Raw genomic sequence first — 19,424 nt, forward strand, 5'->3', positions numbered from 1 at the left:
GGGTTACACTGTCACACCTGTTTGGCACTGTGCAGGCAGGAGCGCCGTCGTGACCTCACCAGTTCTTAGGAAACAGGGAGGAATAATCTGTGTTATAAGTAGTCCCATCCTGGTCCAGTTCAAGAGTTTTGAAATCACTTAGATTTCTGTCCCTTCATTCAAATAGCAAAAAAAAATGTTTTGACTGTAATCATTCCTACATACATCTTCAAATCAAGAAGTGGTCAAATTAACATCATTAAAAAAAAAACAAACAATGATTTGAAATCCAGCCTAAGTGTTTTTTCCTATTTTAAAGAATTGTGTTTAATTTACATAACAGAATTTTACAATGAAAATATTTCAAAGTGTATAGTCTGTGGCATTAAATACATTCACATTGTTTCATGGCCATTACTGCCATCCAGCTTTAGAACTTTTTCATCTTCTCCATCTGACACTCTGTACCCATTAAGCGCTAACCCCCCCCACCCCCACCCCCCACCCCCCCAATTTTCTTGTCTCTCTCAAGTAGAAATCTTGTTTTGAAACATTTCCACATCCACAGTATAGTATGTCCCTTCCTAGTGCTCCGTTAAGAACTTCCCTCTAGTGGGACGGCGTGTGTGGGATGGCGTGTGTGGGACGTTTGAGCCGCATCTAGGGCAGCGATGTGTCTGTACATGCATGAGACTTTTACGTGGCTGTGTTGGATCTACACAGTATGTGATCAAGCTTGAAGGGACAATATCATAGATATACAACTATCTAAAGCCCAGATTTAAAAAAAAAAGTCCAAAGTTCGGGTGGTTATGGGAAAGCAATTGGCACATAATAGTTCATTCTAGAAAACAGAGAGGACAAATAATGGAGCACCATTTAGGTAGGACAACTGGAGGCCAGTATGATCTAGAACCTTGGCAGCATCCTGGAACATAGGGGAATAAAGATGCAGTAACTGAGAAATCAAGGAAATAACTTGAATTTTCAACTGAGCTATCAGAGATGAGTACATACGATCAGGACAGCATAATTACTTATCAGAGAGGCTTTGTGCAATTAAGGTTGCATTGAACTGAATCAGCATCCAGGCATTGTCTCCTTCTCTTCTTCCCCATAACAGGCTCCCGTGTATGCACACATACACAGACACACACGCACGCGCATTTTTTTCATCAGGGATGACACCTATACCCCTTTCCTAGGGCAATGCCAAGTCCATAGTTGGAGACAAGTCCAAGGTTTTTATGATAGAGTACCAGAGCTTCATTTTTCTAACACTGAAATGTGAAATTCATGTTGATGCTCTATACTCTGATTAGTTTTTTGCAAAAATGCAAGATTCTAAAGAATGTAAGCATGCTGTTACTGAATAGAATTATGTTCATTGTAAAATTCTGCTTCTTAAACCTGAAATTCTGTCTCAGTATTTTGTAGTAATCGCTTTTATGTCTGATCACATTTCTACTGAGTTTTGTAGTCTTGCAGGCCATTTTGATGAAACTCTGTGTCATGTTTTTTCTGCACACTGATACATCAGGGATGACCTGCTCCCTATTTAATATGGCATTGCTTGTTATCTTTAGTTAATATAATTTATTGTTACTTTTTCTATTCCCAGGTTGCTTAGCATTGTGTATACAAATAGTAATAAGTTGGCTGATTAAGTCTTTACATTCTACACCATGCTAGATATCCAGAATTATCTCTGTCCTCATTTGGATTTAATCCTTCTTTTAAATTAGGAATGTACACTAAGTTCTCATTCTTTTCATAATAGGTTGTTTTTTTTTCCCTTCAGTAGATTGTCTTCATATACATTAGCATGTCAAGCATTAACTTTTAGTCTTTGCTGTGTAATTTTTTTAGCAGAGGTATATTTTTACTTTCTAATATCATCAGAGGATATATGGGGGTAGCTTGTACTGGCAAAAACAATAGTTGGAAAAAATAGTTTTTTATGAATACATGTAATAATCCATGACTGGGGAACAACAAAATTCAGAAGGAATTCATAGGGGTAAAGACTGGAAAGATTCCTTGTAGGGGGAAGTTTTGAGGGTACAATTTAGGGATGTTTTTATGAGAAGTCGTGATGGAGCCAAGAAAAATTGTGTGAGGATAAACTTCAGTTGTCTTGTAGCTGAGCGTTTAACTTTTTCATGATTCCTTTTATTTTTTTCCCTCATAACGTATGGTTTATTCAGTAAGAAGTCATCTCAATTTGTAATTAATTTAATTAAAACAGTTAACATTAAGACATAACCTGATACATAGGCTTACTGTCTTGAAAGTGAAAGTTGCTCAGTTGTGTCCGACTCTTTGCTACCCCATGGACTATATAGTCCATGGAATTCTCCAGGCCAGAATACTAGAGTGGGTAACCTTTCCCTTCTCCAAGGGATCTTCCCAACCCAGGGGTCGAACCCAGGTCTCCCACATTGCAGGCAGATTCTTTACCAGTTGAGCTACAGAGGAAGCCCAAGAATATTGGAGTGGGTAGCCTATCCCTTCTTCAGCGGATCTTCCTGACCCAGGAATCGGACCAGGGTCTCCTGCATTGCAGATGGATTCTTTTACCAACTGAGCTATGAGGGAGGAGGGTTATTTTTCTCCCTAGCACAGCTTATTTCATTTAAAAAAGCTGTTGAATGTGTGATTTAGAAGGGCTTGATATGTTATTTGGTTTGAACTCTTGTTTTTCTGCTGTTTTTGGTCATGAAGGGGTGTTGACAACAAGGGAACCTGCAGGAAGTGGTTCTTTTAGTTTGCAATGGCAATACTTTTCAGATGAGCAAAATAGCTCATTTCTGTGATTGCAGAGGTCCTCAGGATCAGGCACTTCTGTAACATTTATTTTGAAAAGTTTGTGTTTTCATATAGGAAAAAGAGATGGGTAAGACAAGTGCTTTTAGTTAAGTGGGTAGAAATCATTATTATTTTGGAGTATAGGCGTTAAATTCCTTATAAAGTGTACTCCCAATGCCTTAATAATCCTTTTGTACATGGTTTTAAAAAAAAGTCTAGCTATGACTCTAGTTAAAGGCTTGATAAATAGTGAAATCTTTCTCCGTATCCATATAGGACTTGAGTTGCAAAGAGAAGTCCTTCAAGAAAATTTGTTTTATGCCCTTGTCTTCTAATCATATAAAGAGAAATGCATTTACTTGTTATACTTTTCATGGTTGCTGTTGTTGAATCATTCATTCTATAAGGTTTTATTTAGTGCGTTAGCTACTCTCTTATATGTTATATAATTCTTAAGCCTTGAATTACCAGATAGCTTTTTGCTAGTAAAATGCTCTTATTAGTTATGGCAGTCATATATTAATATTTGAACAGAAAAATAACCTGTTTCTCCCCTATTTATTTTCTTTGTATTTAGTTTCATAGCCATATATCTTTGTGCCTAGAAATATTAAAATTGAGTTTGACAGATCAGGTGTGACTGAAGCTATTTATACAATTATAGTTTTCAGTACCAAAGTGTTTACTTTGATATTTTGCCAAGGGGATATTGCCAATGAAAAAATAACTAATTTATTCCAGGTTTTCACTTTTTTCTATGTATTCTGTATCTTCTGCCTCTGAGCTGCCTAAGTCTTCTTTGAAACCATATCGTCTTCTCACAGTCTCCAAGGTTAGTAACTTTCAGAAATCTGCTTTCTTTTCTCAGCCTTTCATCTGTTGTCAGTTCACACCCCTGAGCCTTGCTGATCCATTCCATTCACCCCTTTTGGCTAAATAACTGCGCCTGCCCCAAAGGGAGCCGCCATGTGAGAGCAGTGTTGAGTGAACTCTTGATTCTCCCTTTGGAACTATATAGTTTTTCCCATAGCCCTAAATCCTGCTCATTGTTTTCAAGAGACCAAGCATTTCTCCTCCTTCCCTGGTCCACTTCCACTGCATGTATCCATCGCCTGGAACCGTGAAGCCTGGGGTCCCCTTCCCCATGCTCGGCCGGTTGCAGACTGTTCTCCTGCTGCAGGTCCCCTGCCCCAGAGCTGATCTGGACCTGTGGTGTGGGACCAGGGTTCTTGTCTGGGATCTGGTGACAACTGAGGCCTTTTTGTGACCTCAGGCAAGTAACTCATATTTTCTGTACATGACACAGAAAAACCTGGGCTTGATACATGTTTCCTCATTGATAGAATGAGATGGTTAAACTTCATATTCAAGAGCCTATAAATGTGGACGCTGTAAATTTTTGATACTTTATTGGACTCTTAGAACGCCAGTAGTTAGAGAAGCTGGAAAGATAAGCAACCACAGTTATGCAGATGATGTCTAGTTTATAGCTGTCTGCCCCCACCTTCCACCCCTCCCTAAGGCTGTGGTCGGCTTCAGTGGTTATATACTTTATGTTCACTTTATTTCTGTAGTTGAGATGATTCTTGGCTTCTCTCAGTGTCACCGAGAATGGTTATTCAATCGGGTGCACTTCCTTTTATCCTCTGAAGGCTAGTGTTATGATAATCTAATGAACAAAAAAATGGTAATTTAGACATATAACGTAAACTTTAATAGCAATTGTACTAAATGAAAACTAGAAAAAAATTAAAATGCTTGGTTAAGATACAATAACCAGAAAGCACTAACGAACAAAAATTTCTATATATATATATATATATATAGAATAAAAAATTATTAGTAACATTTAGTGTTTAAAATATTCAATTATGGAAGTAGAAAACTGTTACATTTTGTGCCTCTACTAGCTACTTACACATTTATAGCTGCATCTTGTAGAATTTTTTGCAGTCCTTAAATTATACCTTAAATAAATGAACCTTAAAATTTATGTGGAATCTTACTGCACATAAAGAAAAAGGTCACATTTTTAATCAATCTGATTAGAACATAATGTAAAATGAACTAGAATAAATTGTATAACCATGTACCGTGGAACTATGATTTTTAATGGAAAATGTAGTATGACAGAAGAGATTTTGAAAGGAGATTCTTCATATAATTTTGCAGCTATTTTTGAAACTTTGAAAATAGAAAAAGAATAAAGAGAAAATGTAATTTAAAAAGACTTTTTCAGTTCATGGCTCTCGGCAATAAAGAAACCTTTGTCGTCTTTGACTTAATTCTGACGTAAACCCTTATGAAAGGTGGAGTAGGTCGTGTTTGTGTTAGTGATCAGAACCATTTGTCAACAGGATTAATATTCTTGGAAAAATTCAGCCTTACTCCACATCTCTAGGAAGTGAGATCAAACACAGACTTTGAATGGCAAAAAAGCGACATCGCAAGTAGAGATGGCACTAATAATCTGACGTCCTGACTCATACTTGAGGAAAGCCAGTCTTTTAGTGAAAGGGTGTTGGTCCTGGCTTCAGAAGGCGCGCTGGCAGTGGGTAGGGAGCGTCTGAAGGTGTTCTCTGGGCTCCTGAGCTGTGGTCAGGCACTCTGTTTCTTGCCCCTCTTTTCTCTGTCACTGCAGGGGTTAAGGGATGGTTTCGGGAAGGTAACGATTATTTCCCTTCCTTCTCACAAGTCCTTAGAGGGACGGTGCCCATAGGGCAGGGATGTAAGCCACAGTGGGCTTCTTGTCTGGCCCTTGGGGGCCAGGTTTCAGAGTGTGGCACCGGGATCCCAAGCTCGAGTTCCCTGCAGAACCCTGCACTCTCCTGGCTGGTATTCCACAGAGGTACCATCAGCATGGGTAACTGGATTTTGTGAAAAATTTCATTCTTGGTAAGAGCCTCCATTATTATTTGTCTTTGTGTGTTAGTCGCTCAGTCGTGCCTGACTCTTTATGATCCCATATTTCTCTTTAATGCATCCTTATTGTTGGCAACATGTATATCCTGCTTTATCAGTGACATTTGCATAAACATTTTCACTGGTTTTATTCTCATTTGTGGCAGTTCATGATATGGCCATGTTTTTTGTTTTTTTTTTCCCCCCACAGCAGTGCTAATCATTATTTCTCAGCCTGAAAAGTTTTAACCAAATCAGTCTGTTTGGATAATAGACTTGATTATCTGGTTCCATAACTATGTAACCGTGTTTCTATCTTTTTTTTTAATCCTGTTTTTTTTCTTCTGAATTTCTTTTTAGTTTAGAAACTCTTTCTTCCTGTCTCTTTACTCTATTTCCATTCCATCTTTCCCCAGCCGTTCTTTGACTATCTGATAGCAGAGAAGAGAGGAGAAAGCCCTTGTGTCCATTGCATGGCATATGCTGATGCATTAAACTCCACAAGAGTCTAATTTATCATTTTTATTGAAAAAAAGACAATTGAAGTTACTTCGGTTTCTGATTTGCAGGTTGAATTAGTGAAGATTGCTAGATAAACTTTTTTTAATGTGACATCTAACATATTTTGCAACTAGTAGAAAGGTTGAGTCAAAGTGTAGTGACCTTCATTCTTTCATTAGATCTGTTGCTTAAAGATACTTACCTCAAGCATTATTTTTCTCATAATGATTATGATAATGATGACAGTAGTCACAGAAGTAGTATTACTCTTATGTAAGTTATATAAGCAAGTGCATCAGGAAGTGTTCAGTGTAATGCCTAGCAGATATTCAGTGAATATTATTTAAAATTTAAGATTATTTGACTTTTTTCTTCATGTAGACCAGAAGATATTTCAGAACGGGATAGGTTACTGCTGTTGAGAAATAAATTGATTTTTCAAAATGTAGAGACAAGCCTTTTAGTTGAGGATCAAGGTAGGAAGATAAAATGTATACATTTTCTAAAAAGTAAAGGATTATCATGGGTTCAAGTTAAGGAAAGGCACTCCACTAATAAAATTTTTGCCATCCTTCATCTGAAAATTTTAACCAATACAGAAAGACAAGGAAAAGACTTCTATACTAGGAATAAGGAGATGAGTGTGCTGTTATTTGCTGATAACCTGGATAACCTTTGACAACCAGTAAAATAATTACTAGGACTGATACATTTTATCTCTTGACATTGGGAAGTACTCCTCAGACTGCATGTTTACAACTGGACTAGGTCAAAAGTGTTCCTCATTTGTTGCTCAGTTAAGTAAACAATAGCATCATCTGCCTGATTGCTTAAACCTGAGGGTCCCCTCCTTTTCCATTAGTCCACAGGTACACAGGTACATGTGCATATACATACAACAGAGCTATACTGAGGCCCTGCTCTGTTCCAGGCTTGGGGCTAAGTATACACTGGTGAGCAAAGTAACTGCCTCTAACAGCTTGCTTTCTCATGTGGGGAGAGAGACAATATCAAATTCATGGTATGTGGGAGTAAGGGCTTCCGAGGCGAAACCGGGCAGAGCGCTGGTGATGGGGCACACAAGGTGGGAATGGCGTGCTGGTCTGTGTGAGGGAGCACACCTGTGCTGCTGGGGTTTAACAGGAGTCTTCTGCTCTGTGTGCTGAAGAGACTGCAGCTGGTCAGACTTGGAAGTGGGGAGACTAGTTAGAAAGCAGTTGTGATACAGGTGAGAAACGATAGTAGCCGCAAGCAGTGGCGGGTGTGTAATAGCCAGGGATCTAGTAAGGGGTGCTTATTTTAGTGAATATTTTGAGTTAGAATTGACTGGATTCACTCCTGGCCTAGATGTAGTTAGGGGTTAGTGAAAAGAAGGGTGACTTCACGCTTTGTGACTTGAGCAGTCGCAATAAGAGCATTCCCATCTCTCACGGATTGCTGCCCCTCCCCTCTGTCCGGCCTGTCTGCCGTTACTTTGTGCCACTCTTTCAGTTCACCTTCGGTGGGCTGTTCTTCTAAAATGCAGTTCTTTTGATGTCTGTTTCGTACTTAAGACTTTAGTGGCTTCACATTGCTCTAAGAAGAAAAGCCAGAATTCTTCAGCCAGTCAGTTCAGTTGCTCAGTTGTGTCCGACTCTTTGCAACCCCACGGACTGCAGCACGCCAGGCCTCCCTGTCCATTGCCAACTCCTGGAGTCCACCCAAATTCATGTCCATGGAGTCAGTGATGCCTTCCAGCCATCTCATGCTCTGTCGTCCCCTTCTCCTCTTGAATTCAATATTTCCCAGCATCAGGGTCTTTTCAAATGAGTCAGCTCTTTGCATCAGGTGGCCAAAGTATTGGAGTTTCAACATCAGTCCTTCGAGTGAACACCCACGACTGATCTCTTTTAAGATTGACTGGTTGGATCTCCTTGCAGTCCAAGGGATTCTCAAGAGTCTTCTCCAACACTACAGTTCAAAAGCATCAATTCTTCTGTGCTCAGCTTTCTTTATAGTCCAACTCTCACATCCATACATGACTACTGGAAAAATAGTAGCTTTGACTAGACGGACCTTTGTTACAAAGTAATGCTTAAAAGGCCTCACATATTCTGGTGCCATTTATTTCCACCCAATATTCTTTGTTCTTATTATCTTACTTGTTTCTGTGCCCTCACAGAACCTGAAACACTATCCTTCCATAATCTGTGTCCTTCCTTCTCCCACTCCAAACATTTCTCACTTGCCTAACTCCTTTTCTCTTTCCAGCTTTTGCTTAGAGAGCATTCATTCCATAGAGACTACCCCTTACAAGTATGAGGTAATCTTTAGTCTCTTGTGTTGCCTGCCCAAACACTGTAGCTATATCTATGTATGTACTTTAATTGGATTGGTTCTTAAATTTTTTGAGGCCAAGACATGTCCATTTTGTCTAGCATGTTCTTTTTTAGTTGGTGTTTAATAGATACTTATTTGAATGAAAGAATAAATAACTAAAGTGAATGACTATACAACATACATGCAAAATTCAACAAAATTTCTATATTCTACCAGTAACTAGTAACAAAGTATAGTGGGGAAAGGTTGAGTTAATCAGTATGTCCAGAGACCTAGGAGTGTAATACTTAGGGCACCTAACAGTAACAATAAATATGCAGGATGCCTATGCAGAATGCTGTGTTAAGTTGAAAAATTATAGACAGATGTCATGTTCATGATTAGGAAGTTTGGAAATTGTCAACATATCAAATTTACCTGAATCTGTTCACGAATGCCTTACAATTCAAATATAATTCAAATGGATTTTATTTTTAGAACTTTGGACTTGCTCTTAGGTTCATGTGAAAAAAGTGAAGAATGTTTAACGAAAAAGAAAAATAATTTGAACAGCCAATTAGTAAGATATATCATAAATCCTACAGTGCTGAAGGCGGAATGATAGTAGCTCAAGAGTAGTACATGGAACTGTGGAGCAGAATTAGATGTCCAGGAAAGCAAATATAGAATAAAAGTGCAATGTAAAATCAGTTGAGAAAGATGGTTGATTATTCATAAAATGATAGAGATAATTAGTTAATAAACATTTTGAAAAATATAAAATTTGATCCCTATTTCACACTGTGTACCCAAACATATAATTATAATGCTTTTCTGATATAAAAAAAATTTAATTATAATGTGCTATCTTATATACAAAGATTGTTTAATCTTCAACATTAGTGATTTATTTATACATATCTAGCTAAACGATTTGCTCCGTTCTTTGTTTTCGATATCCTGATTTTGTCTAGATGAATGACTTTCGTCAGAAATGCTGTCCATGTGTATAAAGGAGAGGAACCAGGACAGGATCACTTTACTGGTTACAGCTGTTAACCTTAACTGTCATGTACTGTGCTGTAATCACAATCCATATATTGTTCATTAGGATGTATTTATTCTCTTATTGTTTAGCAAGGACAGAGAACTTAAATGCATTTGCTGATTTTTAAAAGCTCAGATAAAGTAGGCTGAATATTAAAATTTGAGTATTTTTCAAGTATTTGGAAAACAAATTATAAGCATTCTACTGTCTAGTTTTATATGTCTTTTTAAACAAATAAGGTATATCAAACATAAAACTGCTGGGTGTTTGTTTAGCACTTTTAGAGCTAACTCCTTAACCTATGCCAAGTGTCAGTACATTTATTTTTATGATCGTGTCCTGTACATTGTTGAGATGAACTCACCGTGCGTATTCTTCACCTGATGGCTTTGGTTTCCATAGTGAACAACAACTTTGTTTTTGTTTTTTCTGTTAGACTTTTAAATATTTACTCTTAGTTGTTTTTTAGGGAAAGAGCTGCCAGACCCTATATGAAATAGTTTGGGTCTTGGGATATCTACTATTCTATTGTTTTTGTAACTGATTTAAACTATTTATGTCTTTTTAAAGATTATTTTATGGCAAAGTTTATATCTTCTCTTTTGACAGTTCAGTGCCTAACATGGATCTATCCTTGGTTTTACAGAGAAAAGAGAAGAGGAAGATTTTGAAGAGAAGAAAGCTATTAAGAAACGAATTAAGGAACTTAAATTTCTAGATTCTAAAACTGCCCAGAACCTTTGTGAGTATATTTCAATATAATTAAATTAGCAAAACACACCGCTGAACACACTGGTTCCTTTAAATTATGTCATTTTCTTTTTGACTCTTTTTTCATTTTACGTTAATTTTATTATCATCACTTATAATAGATTCAGAGATAACTTTGCTTTCCTTTAACTCATAATTCCTGAAGGAATTATTATAAGTTAAATTCTTCAAAAGATTAATGCATATTAGAAAATAAAGCATGGAAAGGGATTTAAAATAAAAATATATTTCCCATTACTGAAAATAGATCTACCCTTTAAAGTCTTTCTTTTAAGTATAACAATAAAGAATTATGGAATTTAGGTGATGAGATCATATTTTGAAAAAAAAAATTGGTAGTGGATTATTTCTTTTGTACCTCGGAATTTCTGTTATTTGTGATACTTGATCAGACACAAAGGAGTTTGGAATATTAATGGGAATAAGGATGTTGATTAAAATGAACTCTGTTATCCCATCTGAGCAGTTCAAAGCCTTTCCTCAAAAGTACTTCCTGGAAATGTTTTAGATTTAATTACTGTTACAGGAGCTAAATACTTAGTATTGAATTGTCTTCCTGGCTGAATTCCTGTGGGAGAAGAGGGCAAATGGGTTTGCTTCTGACTCATTTCAGCTGCATCTTAAATGTGTCAAAGAGTTCTGTTTGGAACTGAGATAATGTGATCTGGATATATTACTTTCTGATGCTACAAGATGGATAAAATGTGGATAATCTAGAGGCATAAAGAGCTAACGTAGTCTGCCGTTCAATTATTAAATGCCTCAGGTGAGCTTTTCACAATCACTTGGAGAAAACAGTCCTTGGTGAGAGGATGAGCCTCCATGCTGTTGATGCAGGAGGGAGTTAGTTAGAGCAGTATCCAGAGAAGGCAGGGTTGACACTCCTTTGTGAAAGCTCTGGAAGCCTCTTCTTACCCTGCTGACTTTTGGCAGAGAGCTGTCTCTTTTCTGCAGTGTACACCTAACAGGATGTAAGCTTGACAAGACCCTATGGATAGTGTGAAGAAACTAGTGTTCTGGCCAAAGCAGTGTTTTCGTTTCTGGGCACCTGCGGATTGCGCATAGCTGCTGCTTTGCAGTGGAGCCGTGTGGCTCGGTTGGGCCCAGGAAGGTGCCAGCAGGGATGCGGTGTGGAGGCCTTATCTGCTGTGGGAGCAGCTCCAGGGCACTCTGCCTGCACTCAGAGCATTGTCCTCCCAACGTGAAAACTGTAAGGCAGGGAGCCTGTCTTTCTGGTGTCTGCTGAACATGTAGTCTGAAGTAGAAAGGTGTTGGGGCCAGGAGGTTAGACCAGTGAAATTTTGGTATTTGTTATTTCAGGAAACTTCCCTCTTAAAGGAAGGGGAAAGCATTAGTAACTTGAATAATGTCAAAAAGTTCTATACTCTGATTTGAAGAGTGAAAATGTCTTGAAAAATGTTAATGGCTTCCATTACAAATTGTCTTGTTCGGGGTCCTAAAGAAATATTATCTTGAGTATGATTCTTTTTAGGTGGGTTAGCTATGGTAAGATAGCCTAAATAGCCATCTCAAAGTTGAATGATTGGTCTTTTGAGCAGTGTTCTTTAGTATTAGTTATGTATTACACAAATGTACTAAACAGGATTTCAGGTTTAAGTGTAGTAATTGATGTGCTGGTTCAGGATGTGCCTGTTTAGCCTTTACTGCAGTCTCTCCTCGGAGAAGGCAATGGCAGCCCACTCCAGTACTCTTGCCTGGAAAATCCCATGGATGGAGGAGCCTGGTAGTCTGCAGTCCATGGGGTCGCTAGGAGTCGGACATGACTGAGCAACTTCACTTTCACTTTTCACTTTTATGCACTGGAGAAGGAAATGGCAGCCCACTCCAATGTTCTTGCCTGGAGAATCCCAGCAATGAGGGAGCCTGGTGGGCTGCCATCTACGGGGTCGCACAGAGTCAGACACGACTGAAGCAACTTAGCAGCAGCAGTAGTCTCTCCTTGTCGGTAGTTGTGTTGACAGTGTATGTAGGTTGTTGGTAGCATGGCAGTTGAGTGACTTGAAAAAGATTGCTGATTTTGAAAATGGCTGTTTAGAGAAAACAAAGACGGATACTGTTTGTCTGGGTTGCTGTAGCTGAGCATATGAATCCATTCATTTAATTATTAGACACATTTTAAAGTATAAGATCAAAAGGTCAGAATTTATACCAGGTCATCATATTATGATGAAATCCATCTCGGATCATTCTTACCCTCTCTGAGTGTAGCAAGTGTTATGATTTAAGCTTTAAGAGGCTTTAGCAGCCTATAATCTTGACTATAATTACAGTCTGATTCACAGCTGGTTTTTGTCTATGAAATTCAGTCTTCTGAGATACTGAATTCTGAGAAGAGTCATATGATGGTGACAAGACTCTGTCTTATCACTTAGAAGCCTAAGGTACTTCCTCTTAAATTCCTCTTAACTGAAACATTTCACAGAGTTTTGAGGAAGGATCTAAAATCTATTGATTTATTTACCTGTGTATTTAAAAACGGGTTGTGTGTGTTAGTCGCTCAGTTACGTCCGACTCTTTGGGACCCCATGGACTTCAGTCTGCCAGGCTCCTCTGTCAATGAATTGTCCAGGCAAGAATACTGGAGTAAGTATATTTTGAGTTTCTGAAGTTTGTTTGAGTCTGGGTTCAGGGTAAAAGAATTCTAGCCATTCTAGGATGAAGAGATGGCTTGGGAGTTTTACAAGGTTCCTATGCTTTACTAGATTTTTTTTTGGAGTGGATATTAGACCTATAAAGAGGGGAAACCTGGAACCTAGAAATTACTATAAAGGTTTAAATATTTATAAGTTCCCTTGCAGAAAACCTGTGTGACTGGTCTAGTATCTGCACATTGTACACTCCTTTCAGTTCAGTTCAGTTCAGTCGCTCAGTCGTGTCCAACTCTTTGCGACCCCATGAATCGCAGCATGCCAGGCCTCCCTGTCCATACCAAATCCTGGAGTTCACTCAGACTCACGTCCATCGAGTCAGTGATGCCATCCAGCCGTCTCATCTTCGGTTGTCCCCTTCTCCTCCTACCTCCAATCCCTCCCAGCATCAGAATCTTTTCCAATGAGTCAGCTCTTTGCATGAGGTGGCCAAAGTACTGGAGTTTCAGCTTCAGCATCATTCCTTCTAAAGAAATCCCAGGGCTGATCTTCAGAATGGACTGGTTGGCTCTCCTTGCAGTCCAAGGGACTCTCAAGAGTCTTCTCCAGCACCACAGTTCAAAAGCATTAATTCTTCGGTGCTCAGCCTTCTTCACAGTCTAACCCTCACATCCATACATGACCACTGGAAAAACCATAGCCTTGACTAGACTACACTCCTTTACTGCACTCAAAACTTCCAGCTGGGATCAATATAATCACATTTTAAGGGATAAGATGCATGTTAGTAAAAATATTCAGTTTAATCTGTCTTTTGGAGGCTTTAAATAAGCATCTTATGTTATTCTCAATAACTTTTAAATACAGTGTTTTAAAGATCTGTGCTTCTCTTTTGATTTGTGTGTTATGCATTTGTCTACTTTCAACTCTTCTGTAATTTACTTACCCTTCAGTTCAGTTCAGTTCAGTCGCTCAGTTGTGTCCGACTCTTTGCAACCCAATGAACTGCAACAGGGCAGGCCTCCCTGTTCATCACCAACTACTGCAGTTTACCCAAACTCATGTCCATTCTACCATACTTGCCCTTAGTTATGGCAAATGTTTTCCCAAAAGGTTATTCATAAGCAAAAAACCCTCCACATTTCAGTCTTTATAAATATATGTTATTTTAATCATGGAATAATACCTGAAAGTAGTGGATGGATTACAAATATAGAAGAAAGTTGAATAAGTTATATCTATCTGCAAAGTTGATTTTTCTGTTCAAATTTAACTGTTATATCATATATTATTTTTAAACATGTATTATTAGTTATAAATAGCATGGGTAACTAATGTTGCTTATATTTATATGATTAGATAACTGTGTAAGTGAGATCATACAGGTGTTTCATCTGCAAAGTTAGGGCATTTCCAGGGCTGCTGTCACTACTGAAACCAGTGGCAAGTTTATGGGTCCCCAGGAAAGCTGGTTTTAGAAAAGGCAGAGGAACCAGAGATCAAATTGCCAACATCCTCTGGATCATGGAAAAAGCAAGAGAGTTCCAGAAAGACATCTATTTCTGCTTTTTGACTATGCCAAAGCCTTTGACTGTGTGGATCACAATAAACTGTGGAAAATTCTTCAAGAGGTGGGAATACCAAACCACCTGACCTGCCTCTTGTGAAATCTGTATGCAGGTGAGGAAGCAACAGTTAGAACTGGACATGGAACAACAGACTGGTTCCAAATAGGAAAAGGAGTGCATCAAGGCTGTATATTTTCACCCTGCTTATTTAACTTCTATGCAGAGTACATCATGAGAAACGCTGGACTGGAAGAAACACAAGCTGGAACCATAATTGCCGGGAGAAATCTCAATAAGCTCAGATATGCAGATGACACCACCCTTATGGCAGAAACTGAAGAGGAGCTAAAAAGCCTCTTGATGAAAGTGGAAGAGGAGAGTGAAAAAGTTGACTTAAAGCTCAACATTCAGAAAACAAAGACCATGGCATCTGGTCCCATCACTTCATGGGAAATAGATGGGGAAACAGTGGAAACAGTGTCAGACTTTATTTTTGGGGGCTCTAAAATCACTGCAAATGGTGACTGCAGCCATGAAATTAAAAGACGCTTACTCCTTGGAAGGAAAGCTATGATCAACCTAGATAGCATATTCAAAAGCAGAGACATTACTTTGCCAACAAAGGTCCGTCTAGTCAAGGCTATGGTTTTTCCAGTAGTCATGTATGGATATGAGAGTTGGACTGTGAAGAAGACTGAGTGCTGAAGAGCTGATGCTTTTGAACTATGGTGTTGGAGAAGACTCTTGAGAGTCACTTGGACTGCAAGGAGACCCAACCAGTCCATTCTGAAGGAGATCAGCCCTGGGATTTCTTTGGAAGGAATGATGCTGAAGCTGAAACTCCAGTACTTTGGCCACCTCATGCAAAGAGTTGACTCATTGGAAAAGACTCTGATGTTGAGAGGGATTGGGGGCAGGAGGAGAAAGGGACAACCGAGGATGAGATGGCTGGATGGCATCAGTGACTCGGACGTGAATCTGAGTGAACTCTGGGAGTTGGTGACGGACAGGGAGGCCTGGAGTTTTGCGATTCATGGGGTCGCAAAGAGTTGGACACAACTGAGCGACTGAACTGAACTGAAGGTCCACTCTTCAGGTTGATGATTTATTTGAAGGACTCATAGAATTGACTGACAGCTGTTTCATGGTTATTACAACAAAATGATGCAGATTGTAATTGGCAAAGGGAAAAGGCCCGTGGGGCAGAGTCCAGGAGAGTTGTAAGCATGGCATTGCAGTTGTCCTCTCCCAGTGGTGACAAGGACAGCAGTGCCTTCTCCCAGCAGTGATGGGGGACACTTCTCACAGGTTATTGCCGTCAGAGACCCCAGCCTTGGTATTTAGTTTACACTGGGTCTTGATATAGCTGGTCACCCATATGTTTGAGCTTAATTTCCAGACTCTCCACAGTTCAGGCTAATACATTGTGGCCCAATGCTCCTAGTAAACAAAGACAGTCTTACTATGTAGGACATTCCAAGGGCTTACAGAGTACCTCATAGAAACCAGTCCTCACTTGGGTAATCTTAATTGTTTACCACACAGTAAGAATCTGCCTGCAGGAGACTTGGGTTCGATCCCTGGTTTGGGAAGATCCCCTGGAGAAGGGAATGGCAACCCACTCCAGTATTCTGGCCTGGAGAATTCCATGGACAGAGGGGCAGGGTGGGCTACAGTTCATGAGGTTGCAAAGCGTTGGACATGACTGAGTTACTAACACTGTCATTACTACTATGGCTGCTTTGGAGATGCAATAGTAGAGTTGAGTAGTTTTAACAGATTGTATAGGCTCATAAAACCTGAAACATTTACCAGTGTGGCCATTTATAGAAAAAGTTTGGTAACCTCTGCTTTGAGTATAGCACTTCCTGGAGTGGTAAAAAATTTGCTTGCTAATACAGAAGACATGGGTTTGATCCCTGGGTTGGGAAGATCCCCTGGAGAAGGAAATGGCCAACCAGTCTTGCCTGGGAAATCTCATGGGCACGGGAGCCTGGCAGGTTGTAGTCTGCCAGAGTTCAGCTCCAGCAGCCAGGGATTCAACCTGAAGGGATGGGCGGTGTCAGCGAGAGAATCTGAGACAGCCTCTCAGTTTTCTTGGACTGCCTGTTTATTTCAAGCTTATGATTCTCTTTTATAGTTTTACAAAAGCATTAGATCACAGGTTTGATATTTTTTTCCCATTGACCCAGGTTTATTTTTCTCCAAGAATCATTGTTGCCCCTCAAAAGGAGTTCCTTCCTCAGCAATTCTCTTATCTACTTTTTCTCATGTGTCCTTGTGAATACACTGTAACTTATGCTAATGTCTGGGCTGCGTACCACATTCCTCAGTTTATTTCTTATCTTTCTAAGTACTGTTTGCCCCCAGTATCCTAAGTTCACTATTTCTTAGAAAGGGCTTCTAGCTAATAATATCTCTAACATCCCTAATTATTATAAGCTATAGTATAATATTGTAACATTACAGCAATCCTTAAATCTTTAGCTTCTAGCTATTTTAATTATTCCTAAGCCCCAGGTTCAATCCCTGGGTTGGGAAGATACTCTGGAGAAGGAAATGGCATCCCACTCCAGTACTCTTGCCTGGATAATTCCATCGATGGAGGAGTGTGGTAGGCTACAGTCCATGGGGTCGCAAAGAGTTGGACACAACTGAACGACTTCACTTTCACTTTCAAGTCCTAAATTCAGCAAACTCCTTTGCCATAAACACTTTTCTCACAAATAGACTTCAGATAGGAATCCCTCCCATGGTCTTAAGCTGCAGCCTCTGTGCTCACCCTGGAACACTCTTTTGTAAAAGTCAAATGTCAGTGATTAACTTTATGGATTATTCTTCGAGCACAGCTGCAGAAGGCTTTATGCCTTCTCCTGCTCCTCTGAAAAACAATAAGCACCTTAATACTCTCTTCTGTCAACTCAGCTGAGGAAAGGAAAACAAAAGTCAGAATCACAAAGCCTAACTCCTTCATTCCTGTTCTGTGCCTATGGAACAAAGGGAGGGGGTTTAGGGCCATGCCTCTATTTTGTCAGTGAGGCCTAACGCGGCTTCCGACAGTAGTCTGTGGGACATGACCTAGCAACTGAACAACAACAACTGCTACTATAAGTATATAGCGGTTCTGCATTTGTACCAGTTTTCTCTTCCAGTATCAGAGCTTTTGAGTGTTCCTACTCTACCACCTCTCTAATACTTGGAGTTTTACAAGAAGCTAGTGTAGCTTTAAAGGAAAAAAATACTGTGATTAGGACTTGTTTAGCTTCCTTGTTCTGATTATTTGTCTCTCTCTAAAATTTTGGAAAGTGACATTTTCTCTTTAAATATGCTTCTTCCCTGGGGGTGCGTGTGTGTGTGTGTGTGTGTGTGGTTTGGAGAGCATCTCTGCTTCAGTTCAGTCGCTCAGTTGTGTCCGCCTTTTTGCGACCCCATGAATCGCACGCAGCACGCCAGGCCTCCCTGTCCATCACCAACTCCCAGAGTTCACTCAGACTCACGTCCATCGAGTCAGTGATGCCATCCAGCCATCTCATCCTTTGTCGTCCCCTTTTCCTCCTGCCCTGTTTTCTCTTATCTAATGTCTAATCCATATGAATTTTCTACTTCAGTATCTAGATATGCATATTTTTATTTTTAAAGATTTTTTTTCTCCTTCAAATATTTGTTTCTTTGTAATACAGTTATTTTGTTTCCTGCTCAGTGTTTCAAACTTTTGTTTCATTTCTTTAAGTAATTTTTTCACTTTCTCCAGGTTTTCTAATTTCCTTTCTTTTGGCATAGATCAGAAAAGGATTTGAAGATTAAAATAAAAGTAACTTTTAAAAAACATTTCAAAGTTCTCTCTCCACTTTGCCATGCCGCCTGAGATAAAAAACTATGATTTCTTTCTCCCTCCATTATTATGTTATGCTTCCATGTAATTTTTTCCTTTTAATCTTTTTTTTAAGATGCTCTTTATTTTATTCTTTATTGGAGGATAATCGCTTTACAATTTTGTGGTGGTCTCTGCTGTACATCATCACAAGTCAGTCACAATTTTATATATATATATAAAATACAGAGTTTTATATTATGAAATTTAAAAGTATTATTGAGAATTCAACATTTTTTACATTTTTTATACCTCATATGGGCTTCCCTGGTGGCGCAGATGGCAGAGTCTGCCTGCAGTGCAGGAGACCCAGGTTTGATCTCTGCGTTCAGAAGATCCCCTGGAGAAGGGATCTGTCTGCTTTGTCCATGGAATTCTCCAAGCAAGCCTCAGTATTCCTGGAGAATTCCATGGACAGAGGAGCCTGGCAGGCTATAGTCCATGGGGTCAGAAAGAATGGGACACAGATAAAATAAAAAACTGTACACACATAAAATAAAAAACTCCCTCCTGAGCCTCTCTCATTTCCGCGCCTCTAGGTCATCACAGAGCGCCAGGCTGGTCTCCCTGTGTTATATGGCAGCTTCCTTCTGGTTATCCAGCTTAATAGATAGGGATGTATATATGTTCACGCTCCTTTCTCAGTTTATTCTAGCGGCTTCCTTCTGGTTATCCATTTTAATAGATAGGAATGCATATATGTTCACGCTCCTTTCTCAGTTTATTCTACCCTCATTTTCCCCACTGTTACCACCAGACTGCTCGCTATGAATGCTTCTCCATTTCTTCTCTGTAAATAGTACTGTTTTTCTAGATTCCATATTATGCATTAATATACAATATTTGTTTTTCTATTTGTGACTTATTTCACTCTGTTTAACAGGCTATAGGTTTATCCACCTCCCTGAAACTGACTCAGATTTATCCCTCCTTGGACATGGGTTTGGGTGGACTCTGGGAATTGGTGATGGACAGGGAGGCCTGGCGTGCTGCGGTTCATGGGGTCGCAAGAGTCAGACACGACTGAGCAACTGAGCTGAACTGAACTGAACCACAACTTCCTTATCCGT

At 39.3% G+C, this 19,424-nt stretch overlaps 1 protein-coding gene across 1 annotated transcript in view; it reads left to right on the forward strand.

Moving 5' to 3' along the window:
• Positions 1–19,424, forward strand: part of DIAPH3 (diaphanous related formin 3) — a 571,880-nt gene that overhangs the window by 244,090 nt on the left and 308,366 nt on the right. Inside the window, exon 18 of the mRNA XM_052650016.1 lies at positions 10,182–10,277. Within this exon, the coding sequence (XP_052505976.1) occupies positions 10,182–10,277 (96 nt within the window). The remainder of the gene's footprint in view (positions 1–10,181; positions 10,278–19,424) is intronic.

Source organism: Budorcas taxicolor, chromosome 12, assembly GCF_023091745.1.
Source record: "Budorcas taxicolor isolate Tak-1 chromosome 12, Takin1.1, whole genome shotgun sequence".
In the NCBI taxonomy this organism is placed as follows: domain Eukaryota; kingdom Metazoa; phylum Chordata; class Mammalia; order Artiodactyla; family Bovidae; genus Budorcas; species Budorcas taxicolor.